Here is a 23,202-nt window from a genome sequence, read left to right on the forward strand (position 1 = left end):
AGAAGTGTGAGAAAAATTTATTGTAGAACTTAGAGCCTACTTCGGCTGTAAAACCTTCCTCGGGTAAAAAACTTCCACCAATTAAATATCCTCATCCAAGCAAAAAAAACCACCACCACACTGCAGTACAACTCCATTTTCTGCCATTGGTGAAGTGGAAAAAATTGGATAGTACAGCAGTTCTGAGGTTATTACGAAAAAGTTTGGGAAGGTAAGTCACACTGTCAGCAAACAAAGCCCCAGCTACCAGTCAGGTGTTGAGGCAGAACGGAAACAGGTCCAAGTACACGATGTTCTCGTGCACCAAACACAGGGAATGGGGGCAAGACAGGACAAGAGCATGTCCAGCAATAAGGGAAAGCAAACATATACTCAGTCCCAAATGACAAAATTCATGCCTAAAGCTAGAATCATTCAAAGCTAGAATCTTAGGATTTGCCAAAAAGAGAGAATCATAAACAGGCTGTGCAAGGTTTATAGTCAAACAGGGAACATAAGGAGGATGGGAAAAAAATGCAGGGAAATGAGAAAAAGTCAACTTAATAGGAATCTTCAGTTTAGATTTCAGGACTTCTTATTGTTTCAATGAACATAAAATAAAGGTGATCCCTCAACAAAAGTCCATTTTGACTGGCAGATGAAAGCTCAGGACTCTCCTAAAAAATACATATAATTCTGTATTCTACCACTGCTGAGGTGGGAAAGGATTTTTGGTGTCTAAAAACAACCTAGGGAAGCTTTGCTGCGTCTCAAAAGTACTACAATGAATGAGGAAGATTTGATGGTACCACAATATATAAACATATTCAGGAATACGGATTGCTTTTAGCCAAGCACAAACCATCACATTATTTCAGAAGAAATATTCAAACCCAAAAAAGTTAAATCTCTGTTGATTGCTTCCCTGTGGTTTAATTAGTGAGGCAAGGCAGTAAGGCATCACAAAATTTCCATTTTAGTTTAACTGTTCCCCACAGTCAATATTTTATGCCTTTGTTTTTATTTCTAGGTTCCATGGACATACACAAACTATTCAAACTTTTCCTTTTGTTTTCTACCATGAGAAATCCTAGAGACAAAGAAAAATCTTATAATGGACCACGGGCATTCCTTTCCTCCCCTTCTCTTTCAGAAACAATAAACTTAGTGTACTCCAGTAATGACATACAGACACTCTGGTTTACTCACGAAGATAATTCTGCAATCCAGGTGACTTCTGTGAGAAGCAACCAGGATATGCAATTTCAGTACTCAGACCTGAAACATGAAAGAACCCTGAACATTTTGCTGTGCAATGGCAGCTCTAAGAATTCACGTAACAAAAAGTATGCTGCGTTGCTGGAATCTCATCTTAGAAGAAATATACAACTCCTCTCTGTGAGAGACTGAAATGGTTAATGGCTTAAACACTGTAAAAATCATCAAAGGACTTCTGCCCACTCTAGCAAACTGCAAAGAAGCTGTTCATCTGCGACCAGTGAAGCCCACCCCACCCCGATTATGCCTACTGACAGGAGCTTGGAAAGTGACAGGCACTTGAGATAAGGGGTGCTATTGTCCAATCATCCCAGGTCTGGGAGAAGAATTTATCCACAAGTGATCCTGGAGAGAGAGTGGAATGCTGACAGCTCATACATTCAGGGGCAAGCTGGCGATGTGCTAAGTACCCGCCCAGGTGCAGAGGGCGAGCACGCCTCTACAAGCTACAGCTGGTGCTGAACAAGATAAGGCAAGAGGCAAACCCCGAGGCTCGGGGAATTGTCTTCTCCTTACTGAAATGAACTCAGCTGTGGTAGCTCCCTTGCCGGGGAAGTACTGGAACATTCGCGCTCAGCCTGAAGGTTTTCATCTCTGCTGATGGGCCATAATGGACTCTCCTGGGCTGACACAGACAGCTATTAGACAGCTCTAAGGTCCTAGAAGGTTTCAAAGGCTTCCAAAGTGTCCCTTGAACCAACACATTAATCCACAATCATCATCCACTGTGAAACTCCCCACTCCAGAAGTACCTGGGCGTTCCCATTCTCACCTGAACCTGCGCCGATAAAAACTCAATAGATGTAGTGTTTTAGGGGAGCTCTGTGTGACTTCTCCCACCACCTGATGGTCTGCAACCACCGCTTCGACCAAGAGACATTTTAATTGGAACTGTTGTAAGGATGCCTTTTGGTGGTGAGAATTTTCTACACTTGTCCGTTCCTTATACATTTTTTAAGCATACATTGCCATATTAATATAGATAATAATAACCAAAAGGGCTACATACCTGCTTTCCATTGCAACGAAATTGTTCTGCAATAAACCCTCCGTGTATTCACAAACACCAGCCATTCAGTGTCTTTCACTCTAAGCTGCCCCAAGGCATCCATGAACAAGAATCCTTGTTACCCTGGACTTTCTGGGGGTGGGTTGTAACACACTCTGTTATAACCTTTTGCTACATAAAATGTCACACAATCTCTCACCTGTCTTTTGTTTCCTCCAAAAGACCGTTCGTCTAAAATATCCCAGAGATTTTTTTCCTTCCCCTTAGAAGAAGGTGACCCAAAGATGAAGTATGGAAATTGGCCAACAGAATTTCTTTTAGAAGTTTATCCACTGTCACCATCACAACAATTTGGGGGAAAGAACATCACCTGTTAATGCTTTTTAAGGCCCAAATATTTGGTGTTGTCAGTATCAGTTTTCTTAAAGAACTACAATCACTTGTGACTGCAAAAACCATTGCTAAGAACCCTGTAGCTCTGAGTCTTACTTCATGGAAGACAGGGCATGAATTTCTAAACCAAAACTTCACCAAAATATTAAGCGTATCACAGGAGTCAGACCCACACATGAAAATATAAATGTTAGACTCAAAGCTTGGAAACATACTGTGACATTATTTATACTATGAATTTTTTCGAGCACCCATTTTTCCCCTTTTTCTTTTTCTTCTGTTTATTAAATTCAGAAACCTGTGAGAATATGTCAATCTTATGAAACTGTTCCGTATTCCCAAGGAGAAAGATTCTATGTAAAATTTTTGCCCACCCTGCCCTTAATCTAATGAAATGGGCCTTAAGAAAGATAACTGAAACCTAGAAAACACAATGCACAAGGCTGCCAGAAAACTGTGTGTAAGTTTAGCACAGTCTTTCCAGTCTTCTCTGCTAACTGGAACTAGAATTTTGCTCTAAGTTCTCCTTGCTACAGCTCCTAAACAGCACAGAAAAGACCAAACTCCCAAAAGCAGTCTTTATATCACACTAGTTACTATAATGGTTTTCTTTTGTGCGTGTGAAAATTCACTAACTGGTAGGAACACTTCTATTTTATCACTACTGTAGTTTTCATTTATGAGACCTCAAATAATCAGGTATAATTTTTCTTTGGCAATTTCTTAGTAACGTGTTTAGAAACTTAAATAAACCTGTAACAGATGATAAATCTGATCAAAACGATCAAAGGCTGATCTGTGGCTCCTCTGCTTGAGTTACCTTGTAGCCGTACAAAGAACTCCTCATATTCTTACAGCGAGGTCCAGAAAGCTTCCCATAAGAGCTGCACATGTAAAAAAGAGGCTTCTGTTGACAGAAGTGAACAGTTGAGCCCCAGACCGCAAGAGAAACCACCTACTTTCAGCATTCTGTATAAGCCCATGCTAAGTGTGTCTCAGGAAAACTTCCCAAAGATTACATAAATAAAAAAAAAAGGGGGGAAGAAACCAAAAAAATTAACAGTATTTGAAAAGAAAAGAAAGTTAGAGTCTGAAAACTTACCAAAATCCCATACCTACTCTGCTGTGTGGGCAAAGTCACACAGAGTGATCAGATATCCCAGAGTAACCAGGACAGGCACAAACTAGAAACTTTTTTTCCAGATCTCCACGAATTTTACCAGATCATCATTTTGTTGCAAGTTTTACAAGTGAAATGTAAGATTTTCCCTCTCTCACTTCCTCAGAAACTGCAACCCTGGAAAAGGCTGGCAAATAGCCACAAGAGTCTCATATAAAACCCGGAATGTTACTTGCATCCAAATTTTCCTTCCAAAAGTGGTTTATTTTCACCCTACCATGCAATCTTATCCAGGCATCATACCATGAGGACAAGCCAAATTGTGCTCTTAAGATTCAGTTAGACAAAGTAGTCATGGTTTCAAGTTCCTGTATGTTCAGCCATCCAAAATTAGAGTGGATACATAAACTATCATTACAAGAGTTCTGGAAAGTGGTGAGTACCAGAAATAAGTTTGCAGTTGTCTTATTGTTTTATACTTTTCATTCATTTCCATTTTCCATGGAACTCTTGGGTTCCATGATTCCCACAAGTCACAGAGCTAACATTAAATATTTCAACACTGGAAAATGTTTATGGTTTCTTAACTTGAAAAATTGTGCAACTATGCAAGCAAGTAGCCATAGAAACTGTGGTAGAGGAAAAAAAAAAAACGGTTTTCAGCTAGGAAACTGCAGTGTATTTTTAATTCTTGCAAATGTTATTCCATTATATTCCACATGCAAAAAAAAGCCATTAAACATTCACAACATATACTAACATATATTTCTGTTACATACTAAAGGACACTTTCTACTTTGTTGAATTAAGTATTGCATTTCCTTCTTTGTTTTCTCCTCTCTTCATCATACTACCACAGTTTCTTCTGTTAGCTTATGAACACCTGCATAAAAAAACTTAAAAGAAAAATTCACTCTGTCTAGTTATTTTTATGCAAGTAGATTCTGAGAGTCAGTTATATTTATTATCCTGTTAAAAGTCAGCTTTTATGGCATTAAGCTGTTCTTAAACTGGCTATGAAGCATTCCTACTTCCCAATTCTAGGAACTCTGCTAGGAAAGCATTAAATATGAACACATTTGATGATATAAACTAGAGCCTGCATTACTATATAATGCAACTGCATTAGTTGCAGTCCATGAAACGGGATGGAACCACTGTTTGGAACTGAAATGACTTCAGGTACCCACATTCCATGTGTGCCATGAATCAACATACCCAAAGGGAGAATTGCACTAAGTCCTGTGCCATCTTACACAGAAACTTTCTTATAACTACTGCTTCCTAGTGATGGTAAGCAATTCCACTGGTATTAGTGAACACAAGACAGAAACACTGAAAAGTTTTCTACTCAACCACCTCTTTCATCCCAGTGCTGGTATTTCATGAAGACTTGAGGGATAAAACTTTCAGGAAGAAAAACACCTCAAAACCACACGACAGTTTGTCATTCATCTATTTGGAGGACTTGAGATAAAATGATTCAAAATAATTGGTATCTTCTGTCAATTTATGTCTAAATTAAGAAGGCTACACTCATCTTCTCGGAAACAATTATGTTTCTGTCAAAAGCTTTTACATCCCAAAAACGTCTGAAAGCAGAGAAATGTACTCTTATTTGTAAGATGAAGAACCCAACCCAAAGAACTATTCCCAAAGCCCTGGCAAAGTATTAAAAAGCTACACAGGCACTGGGGGCTTCTTGTTTTGTTTTGGGAGGTTTTTTTGGCTGAACTATTACTCTAATAGTGCACACAAGTTTCCAGTACTTCTGTAACACTCTGATGAGTAAATTTTAATTCAAGCAAGTAACACACCAACCAAATCCAGAAATGTACAGATCACATCTTCAGTCCTGTAAGTAAAAGTCATCCATGGAATAAAAAAACAGAGAGCCTAGATAAAGGCAGAAACATTTCTGTTGACTCTGGCATAGAAATGCATCCCCTAGATTTGGAAAACAACAGCCAAGACCACAAGATCCCTTGGGAAGCATCTGGTTGGAGATGCACTGGGACACAAGCAAAGCTGTGCAGAGTTACCAGCACATGTGACTGCCAAAACAGCAGGGATAGTGCTCTGGACAAGTAAGAAGTGTCCACTGCTCTGCAGCTCACAGCACTTCATGTAGAAATGCCTGCTTTGGCAATTTCATTTATCAATTTTTTTTTTTTTACTTATTTAGTATTATATTAAAAATTATATTGTTCTAACACTTTTAAAAATTGAATCTGTGAAGTACTTTAACCACAACAACATGGATTTATCCTTTTTATCAAGTGAAGAAACAAAATACTGCAAATAAAAAGAAATTTGGACACAAGCTCAACATGCCAAATTATTTTTTATTTTCTTTCCACTAGCAGACTCTAGCTTGAACAATTCTTCCTCAAAACCATGCAGATTTCACTGGACAGCACAAGTATTTGCTATAACACCATTCAGGTACATTACTTAGATGATAAAAAATATCTTCAAACACTGTACTTCAGAAATAAAGAAGCTGGAGTACAGCTTTGACAAGATTCCAAAAGGTATGCATTAGTTTTAAAATGGCAAACACTGCTTTTTTTTCTTTCCAGAACCAAATCATAAACACTGTACCAAGGAAAAACCACACACAGCCACAAATGCTTCATAAATTCAAACATCACATTCCTACTTTATCCTTATAATATTTTAACGTGGTGGTTGCATCTACTGAGACCATCTATTCAGTGACTGCAAAATTGCGTACCTACAATAAATAATGGATCCACTGAGCCAATTACAAGGTATTACCTTATAAATAACTGCCAATTCCAGTGATACATCGAGACAACATTCCTTACAAACCTCATCACCACTCTACCCAAAGTAACTACTGAACATACACAGAGCAAAAGCATACATATAGCCAAACAAGTACCTTAACACTCAAATTTCCACATATGTAATTTATGTTGCACACATTAATTCATAAATTAATGCAGAGTTTGGTAAGGGTGTCACAGGTTGTAATATTCAATGTTTGGGCATCTTGTACACCAAATGACAAGGTTGGACAGTATTAACTTTACTTGCAAATATGGAGAATTAACGGAATGCTTAGATGGGATAAGTAATACATATCCCAAGAGAAAAGCAAAATCACATTGTACTTTTCATAATTAAACCATACATCTGCAAAATCTGCCCCGACCAAAGCTTTGCACAGTGTTTTAACAAAGAACTGATTTTCCATGCTGATAACCACTGCTTCTATATGTGGGGAAGGCCTGAAGTAGTTTGCTTCTTGTAAAAATTACTCCTCCTTTCAGAGAAAATGACTGAAAATAATCTAGGCCTTCTTTTAAAAATATTGAAAGCTTGAACTACAGAGACTAATATAAGCACAGGCTGACAAAGAATTCCAAGCTACAATTAATGAGCATACTCTTTTTAACCTGGCTGCTTTTCACAGGATACTCTCTCTCTCTTCTCCAAAACCAGCCCCCTCTGAGGCTGCAACGGTGTGGAGCTCTGATGAATCTTTTGAAAGCCTGGTATAACTTGAACGCTGGCCTCGCTTGTGAGCAACCGTCTTCAGGTTCTCATTCTGAACTGCAGTTGAATTGGAACCTGAGCCAGGGTGCAGGGTAATTTGAGATGGATCTCTGATACCCTGTATTTCTTCAAAATTTTGATTAGCTCGATTGCTTGGAGCACTGTTGTTATTTAAGGTGACTGTACTAGGGGTTCTGTTTAAATTATAGACTTTCTGGCAGGCTGGCCAGCTCTCTTCAGGGCTACTTGCTATCAGGCTGCTTTCAGAAGGGCTCTTCTTATCTTCTGAGCAAATAGACATGCGAACCACAGCTGGATCTTGAAGGCCACTAAGGCTGTGTGGAATTCCTCTTTTTGCACTGTGACTGTCATCTTCAAGCTCAATGAGATTTGCCTTTTCAAGCTGTGAATCATCTGCTACTTCATTGTGGAGGGAATGATTTGGAGAACTTTCGTTGGATCTTACACCAGAGTCAGACGAATCTTTCTTATCCAAAAGGGCATCTGTTAAATACTCCTTTGCTTTGATGAAGGTTCTAATAGGTTCAGAACCATGTTCTGGAGATTTGGGCTGCTTCTCTATTTTGATATCTGTTTTCTTATCTTTACCTTCTTTAAGAAGTGGAGTATTATCTGATTCTTCAGTTCCTGACTCATCTTCATCACTGGGAAGCTTCTGATACCGGAGAGTAACTCCCTTAAGCTTTAGATCTGCAGCCTGGAAAATACTTGTTCTTTCCAAAGACTTCTTTCCTGGGAGAAGCTTGGAACCAGACTGATCAGATTTTTCATCTTCTTCAGTAATAGGATCCAAAGGAGATGCATCATTAGTAGAAACACCTGAAGTACTGTAATCAACATCATTCCTCTTCAGCAAAAAGGACTTTCTTCCATCATCTTGTTTCTGTTCACCATCTTTTCCTTTTTCCTGTTCTGCACTGGAGTGCAGGGAGCCCCCCGACGTGCTCTGGCCCATATAGAAAGCACTTGAACTATGAGGGGAGGACCTCCCACTTACTGTGGTAGAACTGGCACCTCCTTCTAACTGTGACATTTGAGCAATGTACTCTCTATATGCATCTCTGTACTCTGCCTGCACCTTGTCTGTAAGCTTTGATATTTCAATACTAGAATCTTGAGAGTTAAGACTTGAAAGACTTGGAGTTCTACGAGTTTGTGACTGGGAAAAAAAAAAAAGAAGAGAGAAAGATAACAGTTAAATGAACTATTTATTTTTACTTTTGTCAATCTTCTCAAATGAAATAACTCAGAGTATTAAATATGTACTTAAATTATTATTTTTGTTGCTGCAAATAAGATTGTGCAAGTGAAATTGTAAGCACTATAATTAAAATATGCTTACTATAAATATATATATATGGAATCACACACACAAACTAAACTTAGAAAATATTCTTATTGTTGGTTCCCATAACAGAAAATTAAAACAATTAAAACAAGCATTTTATCCACTGCATTTGAGATGAACTCTTTTGAGTATATAATTATAAAAACTGGACTTATATGTCAAGATGGGCTTTTCTAATACATTTCATACATTTACAAAATTTGCATTTTATATTAGAAAGACGGCAGGAATTCATCTAAATGTTGAACAATTAAATTTTAAACAATTAAATTAAATTAATCTCTCAAAAACACTTTTAAAAGACCCCCATCATACATACTTCAATATATCCTGGCAAAATTCCATTGCATGTATCTGATTTCAGAAAAATCAGTTTTCTGACAAACATAACCCTCTTCGCCCCCATGTCTGCTTTGAGAATTTGGTTTTATTTCTCACTACCCTACTCTGATTTGATTGGTAACAAATAAAACTAATTTCCCCAAGTGCAGTCTGTTTTGCCAATGATGATCCCTGGTGAGTGATTTCTCCCTGCCCTTATCTTGTCCCACATATTTCCTAATGGTCCATTATATTTCCCCTCCCCTGCCCAGCTGAGGAGGGCAGTGATAAAGAGGCTTTGGTGGGCACCTGGCATGCAGCTAAGGGTCAACTCACCACAACAGAGAAGCTGCAACACTAATCACTATTGACTTAGAAAATTCTAACAGGTTAATTCTAATGCTTTCTTAAGGACAAACTACCTTTCTCATTCCTTTGATTCAACTTCAGATAACTATATAGGCATCAGAAACACTGTTTATTCAAATATATCAAATGTGTGTAATGCCACTTTGGTCTAGAAAAGACATACATTGATACTCCATGGAAATGAGCAGTAAGGATAATCAGTATCCTACAAACATACACAAGCATGCATGCACACACTCAGCAGTATCTGGGATAGAAATCTATCTCTGAGATATACATCCCAAACCCACTTTCACAATGTTGATGATTAGAAGTAACACCTATAAGTTAGGAATTTGGGGTGTCTTTTTATTTTGTTGCATCTTCAAGATTTTATAATTTAATTTCAGAAATGAGCTTGGTGTTTCTTTTTCTTTTACTTCTAACCACTACTTAGACACCAACAGATTTGTCTTATTTCTTAAGGACAGACAAATGAAAATCCAGCACTTCAGGGGGTCTCATAAGAAGCAGAAGAAAACTGACCACAACCTATGGCAGAAATTACAGTTGGAGAAGGATGTCAGTTCCGGAATCTATGAACAGGTTATGCACTGTAAGGACAAGGTTCTGATGTCATGAAGCACTGTAGTTGTCTATTTTCAAAAACCTAACAAATGTATTCGTTGAACGGGCTAACCTCTGGTTAGCACACAGCTAAAATATTTCATACACAAAGCCTGAATAATACAAAAATACAGAAGCCTTGGAAGACACCACCCTAAGCTAGATGAAAAAAACATGATAGCTTTAGCTTTTTGTCACGAAGAGTGATTACTGGAACAGATGAATAGTTTTCAGATGGCAAAGACTTTAACTCAGAGTACGGTCAGAGTTTACATCTTTACAGAACTAGGCTTTACCAAGACTGAGAACTGAAAGCACCTGAACTGTCCTAGAGACTTATTTCTTGACTTGTCTATATCAAAGACTAGAAAAAACCTCTTTTCCATACAGGTAAGCAAGCAGAATACATTTCTCTATTAAATACCTGCCAACTTAAGTTACTATGGCGCGGAGGAGCTTCATCAAGACCAATTGTGTTGAGTTCTTCAAAGCTGAAGTTCAGTGTGTAGGGAGCTTGCCCAGCAAGACCTGTCAGCTCAGTGTGGGGCAGCTCGGTGTTATGGCCGGGACGGCGAGTAAGGTCACTGTGAGGAACCGCAGCTGTACCGTGCTCCGCTGCTCCCCGAGCATCTTCCTGAGCAGCCTGATTCTCTGAATTTCTCATTTCAACTATCTTAACACGCAAAGAGAGACAGTTTAAATGTAACTACATAAATGAAAGAAGTTCTCAAAACTGATATGCCACAAAAATACTTAAATTCTTGTAAAACTAGCAAGTGATAAATTACACATTTTAAAGCAAAACCAAACACTTTGTATCTAACAATAGGTTTCATCATGTAATTCTCAGTGTTTTCAAGACTGATTTACAGTTGAGAGACATACTGTTATTTCAAGAAAGAAAACTGGCAATAGTCTAAAAATTCGTTAGAGAAACTCAGTTCTCTGCAATGTGTAACCCTCACTGTAACAGCTTGGCTGCCCAGTTCCTTGCACTGATTATTACACATATTTTAAATTCCCTGATTAACTTCAACAGTAGGACAGAGATTTGAAAAAGTTCTGACCATTTCATTAAAATTGGCAAATTTGAAAAGAGAACCTATACAGGAAAAAACAGATCCCCCCAAAAAAGGCCAAACTTCAGAGTTCACAATCAAGATGCAAATCCATAGGCAAACAGTTATTCATTAGTGCTTAAGACAAAAAGACAAAGTAACAAAATAGCAGATGCATTCATGCTTTAAGACAATACTACACACTTAAAGAAAGCAACCAGAAAGAAAAAAAGATTCATATTGAAAAAGACTAATTTATGATGACCTGAACACTGAACATTAGGTCTTACCATGCTCCTGAACAGGTGCCAGTCACCAAAATTCATATTCATTTCTTTTTTCAGTTCATCGATGTTGCACTGAGCCAAGACACGGCCATTTATATTTGCCTAAAACAATAAAACTAAATAATGTAAATAGTGGATACAAGACTTATGGAATGGCAGTAACAGACTAAAAAGGTAGAGGTAAAGCTGGATGCAGACTACTAGTGAAATTTCCCAAAGTCACTATTAAGTCAAATTCCATATAATAACCATGTGTTTTTATGGAAGTGTATAAAGTGATGATTGCTGACGTACAAGAAAACACCTACGTGTCATGGAAAAAACATGGAAATATTAAACCCATTAAAAATGAAAGGAAATATGATCATGTCCTATATACAGACATAAGGAAACAACACCTAAGTGGTGGAAAATTTCAGGGACAATAACCCACATTAATCTGCTTAAATTTCTCCAACTCAGAACACAAATGGACTGCAGACACCCAAGCATTTGAAGATAATCTGACAATGAAGTTCCAGGCAGCATCTGACCCCTGGCTTGAGGCATCTAAGATCAAGTACTACCTTCATTAAGTTCCCTCTCTACATAAAACAGGCTTAGATTCCTCCCATCATCAGAAATACCCAGGGATAGAAGATTAACTTCTTTCTAATGCTCATCATCAATCAGAGATCCACACAGAAGTGTTTAAACAACATCCATATTCTAGAAAGGTGATTCCTTACATTTGGCATGTTTATATAGTGCTTAACTTCCAAAAGCACCAAATTCAGCACAGAATCATTTTCATTACATAACAACAAGAGGTATTTCACTTTATAACACGTATCAGTGTATGGACAGAATGTAAAAGAGGAATGATGTCTTAGGAGAGCAGCCAGAAAACAGAAGACCCAAAATGACAGCACTGCTTATACCGAGGGATCTCAATGGTTTTGCTCCCATATCCCAGCAGGCGGTCTTAGTCAAACCAGGAAAAAGACCAGGCTGAGCCATTTTCATCCTTCTTTTTACATGATATCCCTTGTAAGAAATGCAAGAATATAAATAAGAGGAATATCATTAGAGATAACTGATGAGCACATTCTTTTTGCACTCTGGAGCAACGGAAGCAAGTGAAATTTCTTGCAGCTTCACTTAATGACCTGCAATCTAACATCCTACTTCTTGCTTTAAGTAACTTTGCTGAAGCTTCCTATGATAAACCTGTCATAATAATCCTTGAATCAACATCCTTTCCATATTATTTAGATAAGATAGGTTCCAGGACAAAGTGAGCTCAGCAGAAACACTGACTAATGACAACCTTCATATTTTTCCCTTCTTTCTTTGTAAAAAAAGAGCACACAGAATGGTGACAGAAAAGTTAAAGAGCAAAAAATAATTCCGTGTTTATGTAGCTGTCACAGAAAAGAGGAAAGGCAGAAAAACATACAGTGATCTCTTTCTGAAGCAAATAGACATGGACTGTGATAAAGAAATGGAAGCATCTTCACCACTTATTTACAACAGGAGAGATGGGCCAATTTTTCAGAGAAAAAAGAAAGGGATATTGCTACCTAGATATAGAACACATTTGCAATCCTTTTTATTTTTTTTATTACACATGGCAATTTTGAAAACATTTTTCTTGCTTCTTTTCTCAGAATAACCAGTCTCATCAGCATTTGTATTTCTGACTGTTTGTCCTTTCCAACAGCGAGCATTTTCTTTGAAAAAAGAATGCTTGTATTAAAATGTCCTCCAAACTTGTCATGCACAGAACTTAGGATGTTATTTTAACATCTGATGTGTTTAAATTAACATTTTCAAGAAAAGAGGCAACTAAATATTTTCCTTCCCTTGTGTATCTCCATGTTTAGGAACTAAACACATTAATGAAAAGTGATACCTTTTTTATAGTTGCAGAGTACTGAGGTAGCATGCTTTGGTCCAGACCATCTATCTGCTTTAGCTTCTCACACACAGCTTCCACACTCATTGTGCTCAGAGACACATGTGATACTCCTGTGGCTGACCCTGGGCCTGCTCCTGCTCCCTGTAAGTGAGAAAACGTGCACATAAGACTTGTTCCAGTACTCAGTACAACCAGAAATTCACAATACACACTAACACAAATCGAGCTGTGTTCAACTACATTTTAAAATTAAGAGATGAGAATAAGAATGCACAGGCATTTTTAATTACTATCAGAATATCTATATATTGGGAAACATTCATTATATGCATTTATAGGAGAAAAAACCCCAGCATCTTGAGTCCTGCTTTTGTGATAAAATAACCCTCTTACATAATTTTAAGAAAAGAAACATAAAGATCAGAAATATTAAGTACAGGTTAATCAATTTACAATGCAGTTTTACTCACAAGTTTTCCCCTAACTTTAGAAGTTAGTTTGGTTTTGCAATGTTTGGGGGTTTTGCTCAATTAATGCAGATACATTAGATTTTTCTGTCTTAAAAAGTCCTGGTTTATTATCAGACAAAGATGACCTAAAACTCAAAGACACTCAGAACAAAGATAACTCCTCAACTATTTGCATTAATTGGGTAATTTTAACAATATCTGTGCATTTTCCAAAGGTTCCTTCAGCTCTATTTATGCAAAATCAGCCAAGAGGCTGTGTACCACAGTACTGAAACAGCAGCACTGCAAATGCCCTACAAGATACTACGAGGATGCTTCATGTACCTTAAACTTCGGCAAGATTTACGTAGAAACTATTTATAATTCAGCTCTGTAACACAAGAGTTGTCCTGTTATTTCTGCTAGCTTCTACGAATTTCAAAGAAAGGGTGGAAAACAAATGCATCTGTGGGTAGACATATTAAGGTAGTGTGTCCTTTAAAAAAAAAACACGTTCCCCCTGGATGGGAACCTATACACAGTTACACTAGTGAATCCAAATTCCTAAAACCAAATTCAGCATCAGTTCTATCAGTTAGAAAATACTTATATGCTCTCTACTTGTGAGGGAGGTTGCACCCTCCCTTTATCTGTACACAGAGTTTTGGGTTCAGCAATGTAGACTGTGCACCAAACAGTTCATTTTGGGAGGATGCAAAAGAGCTTCTAAGCTTCAGAGGTCATCATCACATGCACAAACCCTGGGATGTAAAAGTGCATTTTGACTATTCAGTTAATCAAGTTTTATTATATTCTTCAATCACCAATGAAGACTGGTTTTGGAGTTGTAATATCGTCTCCCACTTTTATTTAATTACTTTGAAGGTACTGAATCTTTCAGATTTAATAAAAATTACTAGATCCCACTATATTGCTTGTGAAAACCAAGAGTTATCACAAAGAATGCCATCAACCTTATCTGAATTACCTAAACCAGGATATTTACAAAAAATTTATTCAACTAGTAATTCCAAGGCAGCAATCCAAAACCCCATTATTTACTACCTCAGAGTTATTTCTAATTTATTGTTATCAAAGATATCCTGATCTGAGGAGCTCGGCACAATCCCCACCCAAGCTACTCTGAGTTTCCAAGTTTAGATGATATGACATGTAATTCCCCCAAAGTTCTCCACCAGATGTCCTTGAAATGGACTTTAAACTGTCTAACTATCAGCTTCATTTGGGAACACTACTGGGAAGTTGTGGGGAATTTGAATCTGGCAGTTCACATGCCTTGAAATAGCTGGGGCACCAACCTTTGTTTCTTTAACCGTTTCTAATTTTTTAACATCATGTCAACTGAATAATAAAAAAACAAAAGATATATCCCATTTTCTGGGAAGGCAATCTACCTAAATTACTGCAGAAAAATTAAACATTTTAGTTCCACTTCTAGGCACTCTAGTTGAGTCTAGGCACTCAACTAGGTCTTGGTAATCCTTTAGAGGACATGCCACTACTTTTCAGATTCTGCAATGTCTCCCTAATTAGGTGCCCACAATACCTAATTAGTTATCATATAGGCACATAAAGGGCAAATTTTAGGTCTTAATTTAGTCTGATTTTTAGCACATCTAAAATCTGTATCATGTCAAGGATACAAGCCAATCATCAAAATGATGAAAATGACAGAATGAAGCTTTACCCATAATCTAGTTATCATATACTTCTTTTATGTACATCTTTAATTTTCCTCTTTAAGAAATCACTGTGTGTCTTTCTTCAGAATACCAGCTTTATCCATTATTTCCTCATAAACACACTATTTACTATTGGCATGAGTTAGATAAAACATCAACAAAGACAACATACTAAGTTAATTTAAATCTTAATTATTTTTTTGAAAGAAGGTTTATCAATTAAAAGAAACTGTTATAGCCAAAATTACATTGTGGCACCACTAAAATAAATGATCCCTAAGCAACATGTGTTAGCAATTGCCTTTGTTCTCAGAATCTTTTAATACATTATCTATGATATACCCAGAAATAAATGAAGAAAAGTTTTAAACACTTCTAATTTGACAGATTCTCATTCAGATCAAAATATTTTTCTAACAACCAACGACAAGTAATTCTTTCTGCATGCATTAACACCTAGTTTAGAAACTTTACTTTGAGTGTATAAAAAAGATACGTAAAAGCTGAAATATTTAGACTATTTTTGTTAAAGTGTGAACTGTTTGAAATACATGCACATTAATCCAAATCATTCTTTATGAAAAGCACTCTCTGAAGAATAAGTAATGTAATAGCTTTAGGGATATTGTCATCATGTAAGTGAATTAAAACTGTACTTAAACTGACACATTTTTCAGCCTTAGTGGTTTTGTTAGAGATGCTTAGAGAACATTAGCCTGAAAAGTATTTGCCATGCAAAAGCTAAAAGCAGCTTGTCAAAACAAACCTCAAGGCTAGTAATGAGCATTAGTTTACAGACAGCCCAGCATGAAGCACCAGTATGATAGCTTCTGGAATGACTCTGAAACAAGTGAATGCGAATTCACAGAAAGTGGCTGTACCTGTCTGTTTTTGTTTAACTCAGACTTACACAGCTTTGAGGAAAGGACAAAACAGAATTAAAAGAAACAACAGCTTAAAGTGATATCACAAAGGTTGAACATACAGAGAACATGCTTTGAAGTAAACAGAGGAAATCAGGGTTAGGATAGACATAGGATATTTTCAGAATGTGATGAAACTTTAAAAATATGTCTTCAAAATATACACTTAGGATATGCCATACAAACACTATCTTTATGAGCAGACTATTCTGGTTTGCATTTGTGAAAAAAACACTTGCTAAATTCTGTTTTACACAAAGGTTTTAAATTATGTTTCTAACAGAAATCCTCCTTTTAATGAAAAGGCCATTTCAAGATCACATTAGACTACCAATGTACCTCAAATAACTTTTCAAACTTCTATCTAACAAAATCTGCCAACTCCCCTCGCCCCCACCCCCCTGAAAAAGCTCCAGAAACAAACCAGCACCACCCACAGAATAGAAAAGTTATTTATTCTGAGCAAAAATATTCAAAGCACAAAAACGCTTCACAAAAGCACTGGAAAATCCATAAGAAAACTCCCAGGACATACATTTTCATTCATGCTCAAACTTTTGAAAAGTACTTTCTTAAGAAGTACTCTATGTTTATCTATACTACATGCTCTGGGCCACGTTAGTCCTCATTCAAAGCACACATACTACATCTTAAGGGATTATATATTCAGTGCAGTATGAAAAAATGTATTTAAACAAACTAATTACATGGGAACAAGCTACTTCCTAAGAAGTCAAAATTAACAATGCAAACCAAAGCACAAAACCAAGTTTATGACAGATAAGCACTGCTAATGCTAGCTTGATTCCTAACATAAAAAAGGGATTCTGTGAACCACTACAGGTTAGCATTCCATGACTGGTAACACTGCAATACACCTACAAACTCTTCAAAAGAGTCTAGAACTCTAGAAATTTTTGAAGTTATTCAGAAATAAGCATTTATACAGTAAAAGCAGCAGAAATGCATGTTTGTCTCCATCACAGATGTCAAAGGCTGGCATCTTAAGACTATTTTCATTAGTGATTCAAGATGATAACCTAAAATTTACAATGTGCCTTCAGGCTCATACAACTAAATAAACGGTATTTGGTCAACTTACCAGTTTGACATCTATGTTTTGATCCATTCAGCAAAGAACAGTAAACTATGGTTTGAGATAGACAAGTTTTATCATCAGCAACAGAATCTAAGGTGGATGAAGTAAAATTCTTGATACAGGATGACTATACTCAAAATATTCCTGATTTCTCCTAAGCTAACCTAGACTTATACAGCCGTTATGAGACTAATGATGATGGTCTGAAATTCCAGAATTTGGTCACTCCAACATCAGACTGACAAGATCAACAGACCCATAACTAGATCATGTAACAGCCTCCACACAGCTCTGTCAACTCATGAAATAAACAGAAATTATGATCTGCATGAAAAAAAAAATATACTCCTGAGTAATCCTGGTTTTTTGCCCTGTTATGACTCAAACATTCAAAACAATGATTATTCTCTATTTTACACAGGAGTTGCAACATTCCTGGCTCTTTGCCAGTTTAGCATGAAAGACAATTTTGATTCTACATGCTCCTCTTGTTTTCAATCACCAAACCAATTATACATCTTGGTGTTCATTAACTACTTTGTGCAGATTTTTTTTAGTTTATTTAATTACTTTGCGTGCACCAAACCATTTAATAAATTGGATCACTTATACAGTAGCAACGACCCATCAATTAAGAGCTACCTAAATAGCTGGATGAAATTGTTGTACCCATCATCTACAGATAATCGTAGCACATAACACAAATATAATATTGTTTCCTTTCATAGAAAATTCAATAAAGTTGACAGAAAAAGTGGATTTAGAGTAGACGAAACCCTGATAAGACATCGCATATCATATCCTGACTAACAACTTTCTTGTCAACCTCCCAAGAGACTTTAAAAAAAATTCCAAGTTTTAGATTTACACCATAGGTTAAATATTGCTAAGTCTTAAAAAAGTATATGATCTGATACGCTGCACTGCAGACTCACAATAGTATAAATTAAATTTTAAAACAAATCTAACAAAATCTTTCATTATCATTATCTCACAGGAAGTTTCTTTTTATAGGAGTCTTTTAAACTGCTGTTTGAAGCTGCACCTAAATGTGCATTAAGATACACTCTCAGCAGCAAGCAGAAGAGCCCCCAGTTCCAGTTCTGCTGCTGGAACACATTTACTACTTTGTCCCAAGACTAAATCCCACTTTTCCAGGCTTGTGTCCCTTCTCACACTCACAGGGACACACACTCTTCAGCCAACATGCTAATACTTTTGAGAAAATCCTTAATTCTCCTTGCACTGACAAGTATCAAAGGTCTGGGAAAAGAATGGGATACTGACATAAGGAATCAAACACAAGGATTGCATTTCCAGAATTATTCCAAAGTCATCCCTTCACACAAGGTAGCAAATTACTTGGGAGAGTAACATATATGCACATACATGGTTTCTCAGTGAAAGTTATGTACAGTTTGGAATTTGTGTGGGGTTTGATTTTTTTCACTGCACAATAGTAGAAAGACATTTTTGCAATGATACACTAAAAGAAAAAGTAAATGCAATCAAACTGTAACTGTTGCCAACAACTATAGGCAGCAAATATTAAGAGAATCATGACAGTCACATTAAACTTTTTGTTTGGTACAAATCTGGATTACCGTAATTAGAGTTAAAACACATACCATAAAACTCACACCCCAAGTATGAATACTTAGGATAAAACAAAACAAGACATAGAAAAGGTAACTGTTAACATTCTGACTCAAGAATAAACCTATGACCAGCAATGTTTTATTTTTCCATTTCTATCAGAGCTGCCTTATACTGTGTTACCTGCAATAGCTTTATGTCACCAACTAAAGAAGCAGGGTTCAGGCGAGAGAGTTGACTGAAGCAGAACAACACAATTACTTCTAAAACTTAAGCACTGAATGACCAGCTGTCATTCTACACTCTGTTTAGCTACCACGAGACTTCACTGAAAGCTCACCACAGCTACTGAGAAAGGCAAGGGGAAAACTACAGGGGAAAATAGAATACATCTTACAAGTGAAATATTAGCTTTTAAATTCATTCACGAACTACATTAGTTTTCAACTACTCTATTTGCCCACCAAAGCCACTGATGCAGTGTTAGTGAACTGCAGTTATGATTAATGCAGACTCATTACTGCTGAAAAAGCAATGAGATGCTAAAATTTCCACACCACATGACTACTCATTTACCATTGAGGGGTCTGTGGGTGAAGGAAGCCCCTCATCAGCATCCTCCTTGATAACATCCTAACAACAACAAAATATTATGGTTTGGGTAAAAATGATCAAGGGCTCAACAAAAATTATGAAGTAAACAGTGAATGAGAATGATCTCATAATAATACATAATTCAATAGAAATACATTTGTTTTATATATGTGATTAAATCTTTTACCACCTTTTAACAGCCCTGCTCATTGTATCAATATCCTAGAATTAAAGCGACCAACAAGTGAGGCTTTTACTTTATCTTTCCTTAGTTCATAATTCCATTTGAACAGCCATCTGTCAGCAAAATAAATACTGTTAAAAAGGAAATTTATTATTCTATAGGAAGCTAGAAAGGTCTGCTAGTTTTGCCCTTCTAATGGGTAAAATTGAATTATATATACTTGCAAAAATACTTAAGATAAATGTATTTTGTTTTCCTTAAATATTAAAAATATTTCTTTTAACATTCTTTCAGATCTTCCAGTTTCTAGCCTTCTTTACAACACTAAAGGATGTAATTTTATCTTCTCCAGATACAAAGAATTTGTATTACTAAAAAAATTAAACATCAATTTATAAGTAGCACTCATTTTCTTATATCACTCCATCTATTTTGCTACTACAATACAGTTGGCATTTTCATTAATGCATTTTTTGTCAGTATCACAGGTCATTCTCCTTTAATCTTTATACATGGATGCTTCTTTATACATGGATGCTAGAATCGGTTTTCCTCTGTAAGGAATTTCTAAAGTCAAAACAAAATACATTTACATTACATGTCAAAAATACCTTTGCTTAAAATATTTATAATATAAAGCTTATACTTGTCTAACAGAGAATCATTAATTACCTTCATTTTCATTACTCATTATATTTATTGTTTAGGTTAGTATTTGAATTACCCTTCAAAATACTTACTAGGCCATTGTTCTGATCTCTGGACAAACTCGTTTTTAGTGGTGGACGTGAGATGAGATGAGAACTGCCAGGGTAATACCTTGGCATGTAAAGATATGGGGCAAAGAATGGCTATGGAAAAAAAAAAGGTGTAACAAAAAAGGGACAAACAATTACACAAATCAAAATGTAATAATAAAATAAAAATCATTACAACAAAACACATCCTCTAGTTGAGTTTCATAAAGTAAAAAAGAGCAATTACTAATAGCTTTCTTTACTTTTTGCATTGAACCATTGAACAGAATTCAATCAAAAGCTCTGGATGGAGTTCTTCAAAATCCCTCAGCAAATGACCCCCTTTTTTTTCTCATAGCCAATGGGTGCTCTGCTATAGTTTTCTGGAGGAACAGACTCAGAATGGTCTTGGTAGCTACACTCTAACATCTGTTTTCAATATGGGAAAAGGATAATTTAACAATAATTCTGACAATTTCATTCTCTGACCTTCTAAACTAAAAATCAGATGCTCAGTAGAACTTTGAGTCATTCATAATAGCCAAGACAATTGTACCAAATAAACAAAAAGTGTGATACATCATAGCATCCCTAGAACTTCCCATATTTATGGCACCCAACCAGGGGGCTTCCACAAACACTAGATTTTATAAACGTGCTTATAGCAGACAGTGTTGGAGCTTTGTTTTGCTGGAAATACATTAATGCATATTGTTCAATACAAAGGGACAGTGTTAATTTAGACTTAAGGAAAAACAGAATTACAGCACTCATTGCTTTCAACTCACTGCCCAGTTCTTAATAGAACTCCCAAAATTAAAAAAAAAAAAACAAACAAACAAAAAAAAACCAACCCAAAACAAAAACAAGTAAAAACCAACAAAAAACAATAAAAACCTAAAAGAAATCTCAAAACAATGGCTGTATTGCTGATTTCTAATGTTTAAATGTGTAGCATTTTCAAAATTGTGTTATCTAGGTACTTTAGAAGAGAATATATTATCTGATTTGTGTTTCTGCACATGACAAGATTAGTCTACAGCACCAAATTCAGTATAGAGTAAATAATTCTATGACTCAAGGGAGAATCCATGAGGAAAGAGTAAAATTTGTTGAAATATTCCACTTTAGATCTGCCAATAAGGACTTAAAAACTTCTGTATTCAGAAGCAGCTCTAAATGAACTGAGAAATTCAAGTTTAATTTCTGAGTATATCATTTATGTAGAGAGCATATGCTACAACTTCGAGTTCTTTATGGAAAATAAAAATGGTTCCATATTCTTAGCTGCTAGAGGTAGATTCTGAGCACCTTCACACAATTACCATAAAAATTTCATATGCTCTTCCACCATATGAAGTTACACAATATTCACTGTAACCATTAGTCTAAATGGGGAGGTTTGGTTACCTAGCCTTTGCCTTATATTATTTGCCTCTTATAGAATGATGCGGGAAAGTTTACTGAATTAAAACTATTCCACTGTCATAAGGCATGTTCTACAAATAATACAAACCTTTTTTTAAAAGAGAGATTAATTTCCAGAAAATACCACAGAATAATTTAATGCTTCAGCTTTCCACTAACAGCTTAAACCATGTGGAAAACCCCCAAGCATGAAATGCTTAACGAGCAAACTGCATTCAAGTGCCTGGCTCTCACTGCAGAGCCTCTTCTCTGAAACACACAGGGAGCTTGCTGGTTGCATGATATCAAACTACAAAGCAATGGAAAAAAACCTGTCCACTAAGGCAATTATGCCACAACCCTCTCATAACTTCTAATCAAGTTATACTCCACTGTTTCCCAATTGTGGGATTAATTCTCCATTACAGGCCAAGCACTACTTCTTTTGAAGGACAATACATGTATCATGAGAACAGGAGATCAATATAGATATATATTGGGCATAAACCAGTGCAAAGTTGCTCTTCAAGTCTGCAGATAGCCTACAAAGCTTAATGGATGTAGCAAAACATCATTTTTTCAAGATATCAAAGGATTTCCTCCTCTTCTGTAAAAAAAAAAACAAAAAAAAACAAAAAAAACTACTCACAAACCATAATTTCTTATTTCCATCCAGGAAATCCCAATTAGACTTGCCTACTGCTCTGACCTCCCCTGTAAGAAACATCATCTCCACAATGATCCATGAGAGCAAGAATTTTGAGAAGCTGAACTTGAATTCAGCTTTCAGCCAAGGCCACGAGACAGTGGTAAATGGTACATGTCCAGCTTAGCCCTATACTGAGAGTCAGAGTGCTAAATTGAAGAGCTTCTAAATGGGACTATAATCTTCCCTTTACAGCTAACCAGAGGGAGAACTGGGTTTTAAATCAAAAATTAAAGGATTACGTCACTGGAAGTTCCAGGTCCATAACACAGGGGAATCTAAAGGAAAAAGAAGAATCATGCATAATAAAAAAATATGTATTTTCCAAAAAATTGTGGAGTATTTTCCCCAACAGCTCAAGGGGGTTTTTCTTAAGCATAAATGAATGCTTAAAGACAACAGGACAGGAACCATTTACTGGGTATAGCACATATCCCCAGAACTGAAGGTGTTTTTGAATAAAATCCAGCCATTTCCACAGAAGTATTTGAATCCACTGTGTTGTGTCACACCAGTATCCAGGACCTCTCTTGGAAACTTCTACTGGGGAGAATCTATTCTTCAGTTGCTATTCTTTTTATTAAACACCA

The 23,202-nt window shown here is 36.3% G+C and overlaps 1 protein-coding gene across 2 annotated transcripts in view; it reads right to left on the reverse strand.

The window, feature by feature from the left end:
- Positions 1–6,104: 6,104 nt before the first annotated feature.
- Positions 6,105–23,202, reverse strand: part of KIDINS220 (kinase D interacting substrate 220) — a 74,884-nt gene continuing 57,786 nt past the window's right edge. The window contains exons 25-29 of one of the 2 annotated variants that reach the window (XM_066179887.1): positions 20,503–20,613; positions 13,209–13,355; positions 11,318–11,416; positions 10,394–10,642; positions 6,105–8,484 (exon numbers count right to left, since the gene is read on the reverse strand). In XM_066179887.1, the coding sequence (XP_066035984.1) occupies positions 7,216–8,484; positions 10,394–10,642; positions 11,318–11,416; positions 13,209–13,355; positions 20,503–20,613 (1,875 nt within the window). In that variant the 3' untranslated portion in view covers positions 6,105–7,215. The remainder of the gene's footprint in view (positions 8,485–10,393; positions 10,643–11,317; positions 11,417–13,208; positions 13,356–20,502; positions 20,614–23,202) is intronic. The other variant, XM_066179889.1, reaches the window with a different exon arrangement.

Source organism: Chamaea fasciata, unplaced genomic scaffold (assembly GCF_029207755.1).
Source record: "Chamaea fasciata isolate MVZ Bird 193981 ecotype frontalis unplaced genomic scaffold, bChaFas1.0.hap1 SCAF_3, whole genome shotgun sequence".
NCBI lineage: Eukaryota > Metazoa > Chordata > Aves > Passeriformes > Sylviidae > Chamaea > Chamaea fasciata.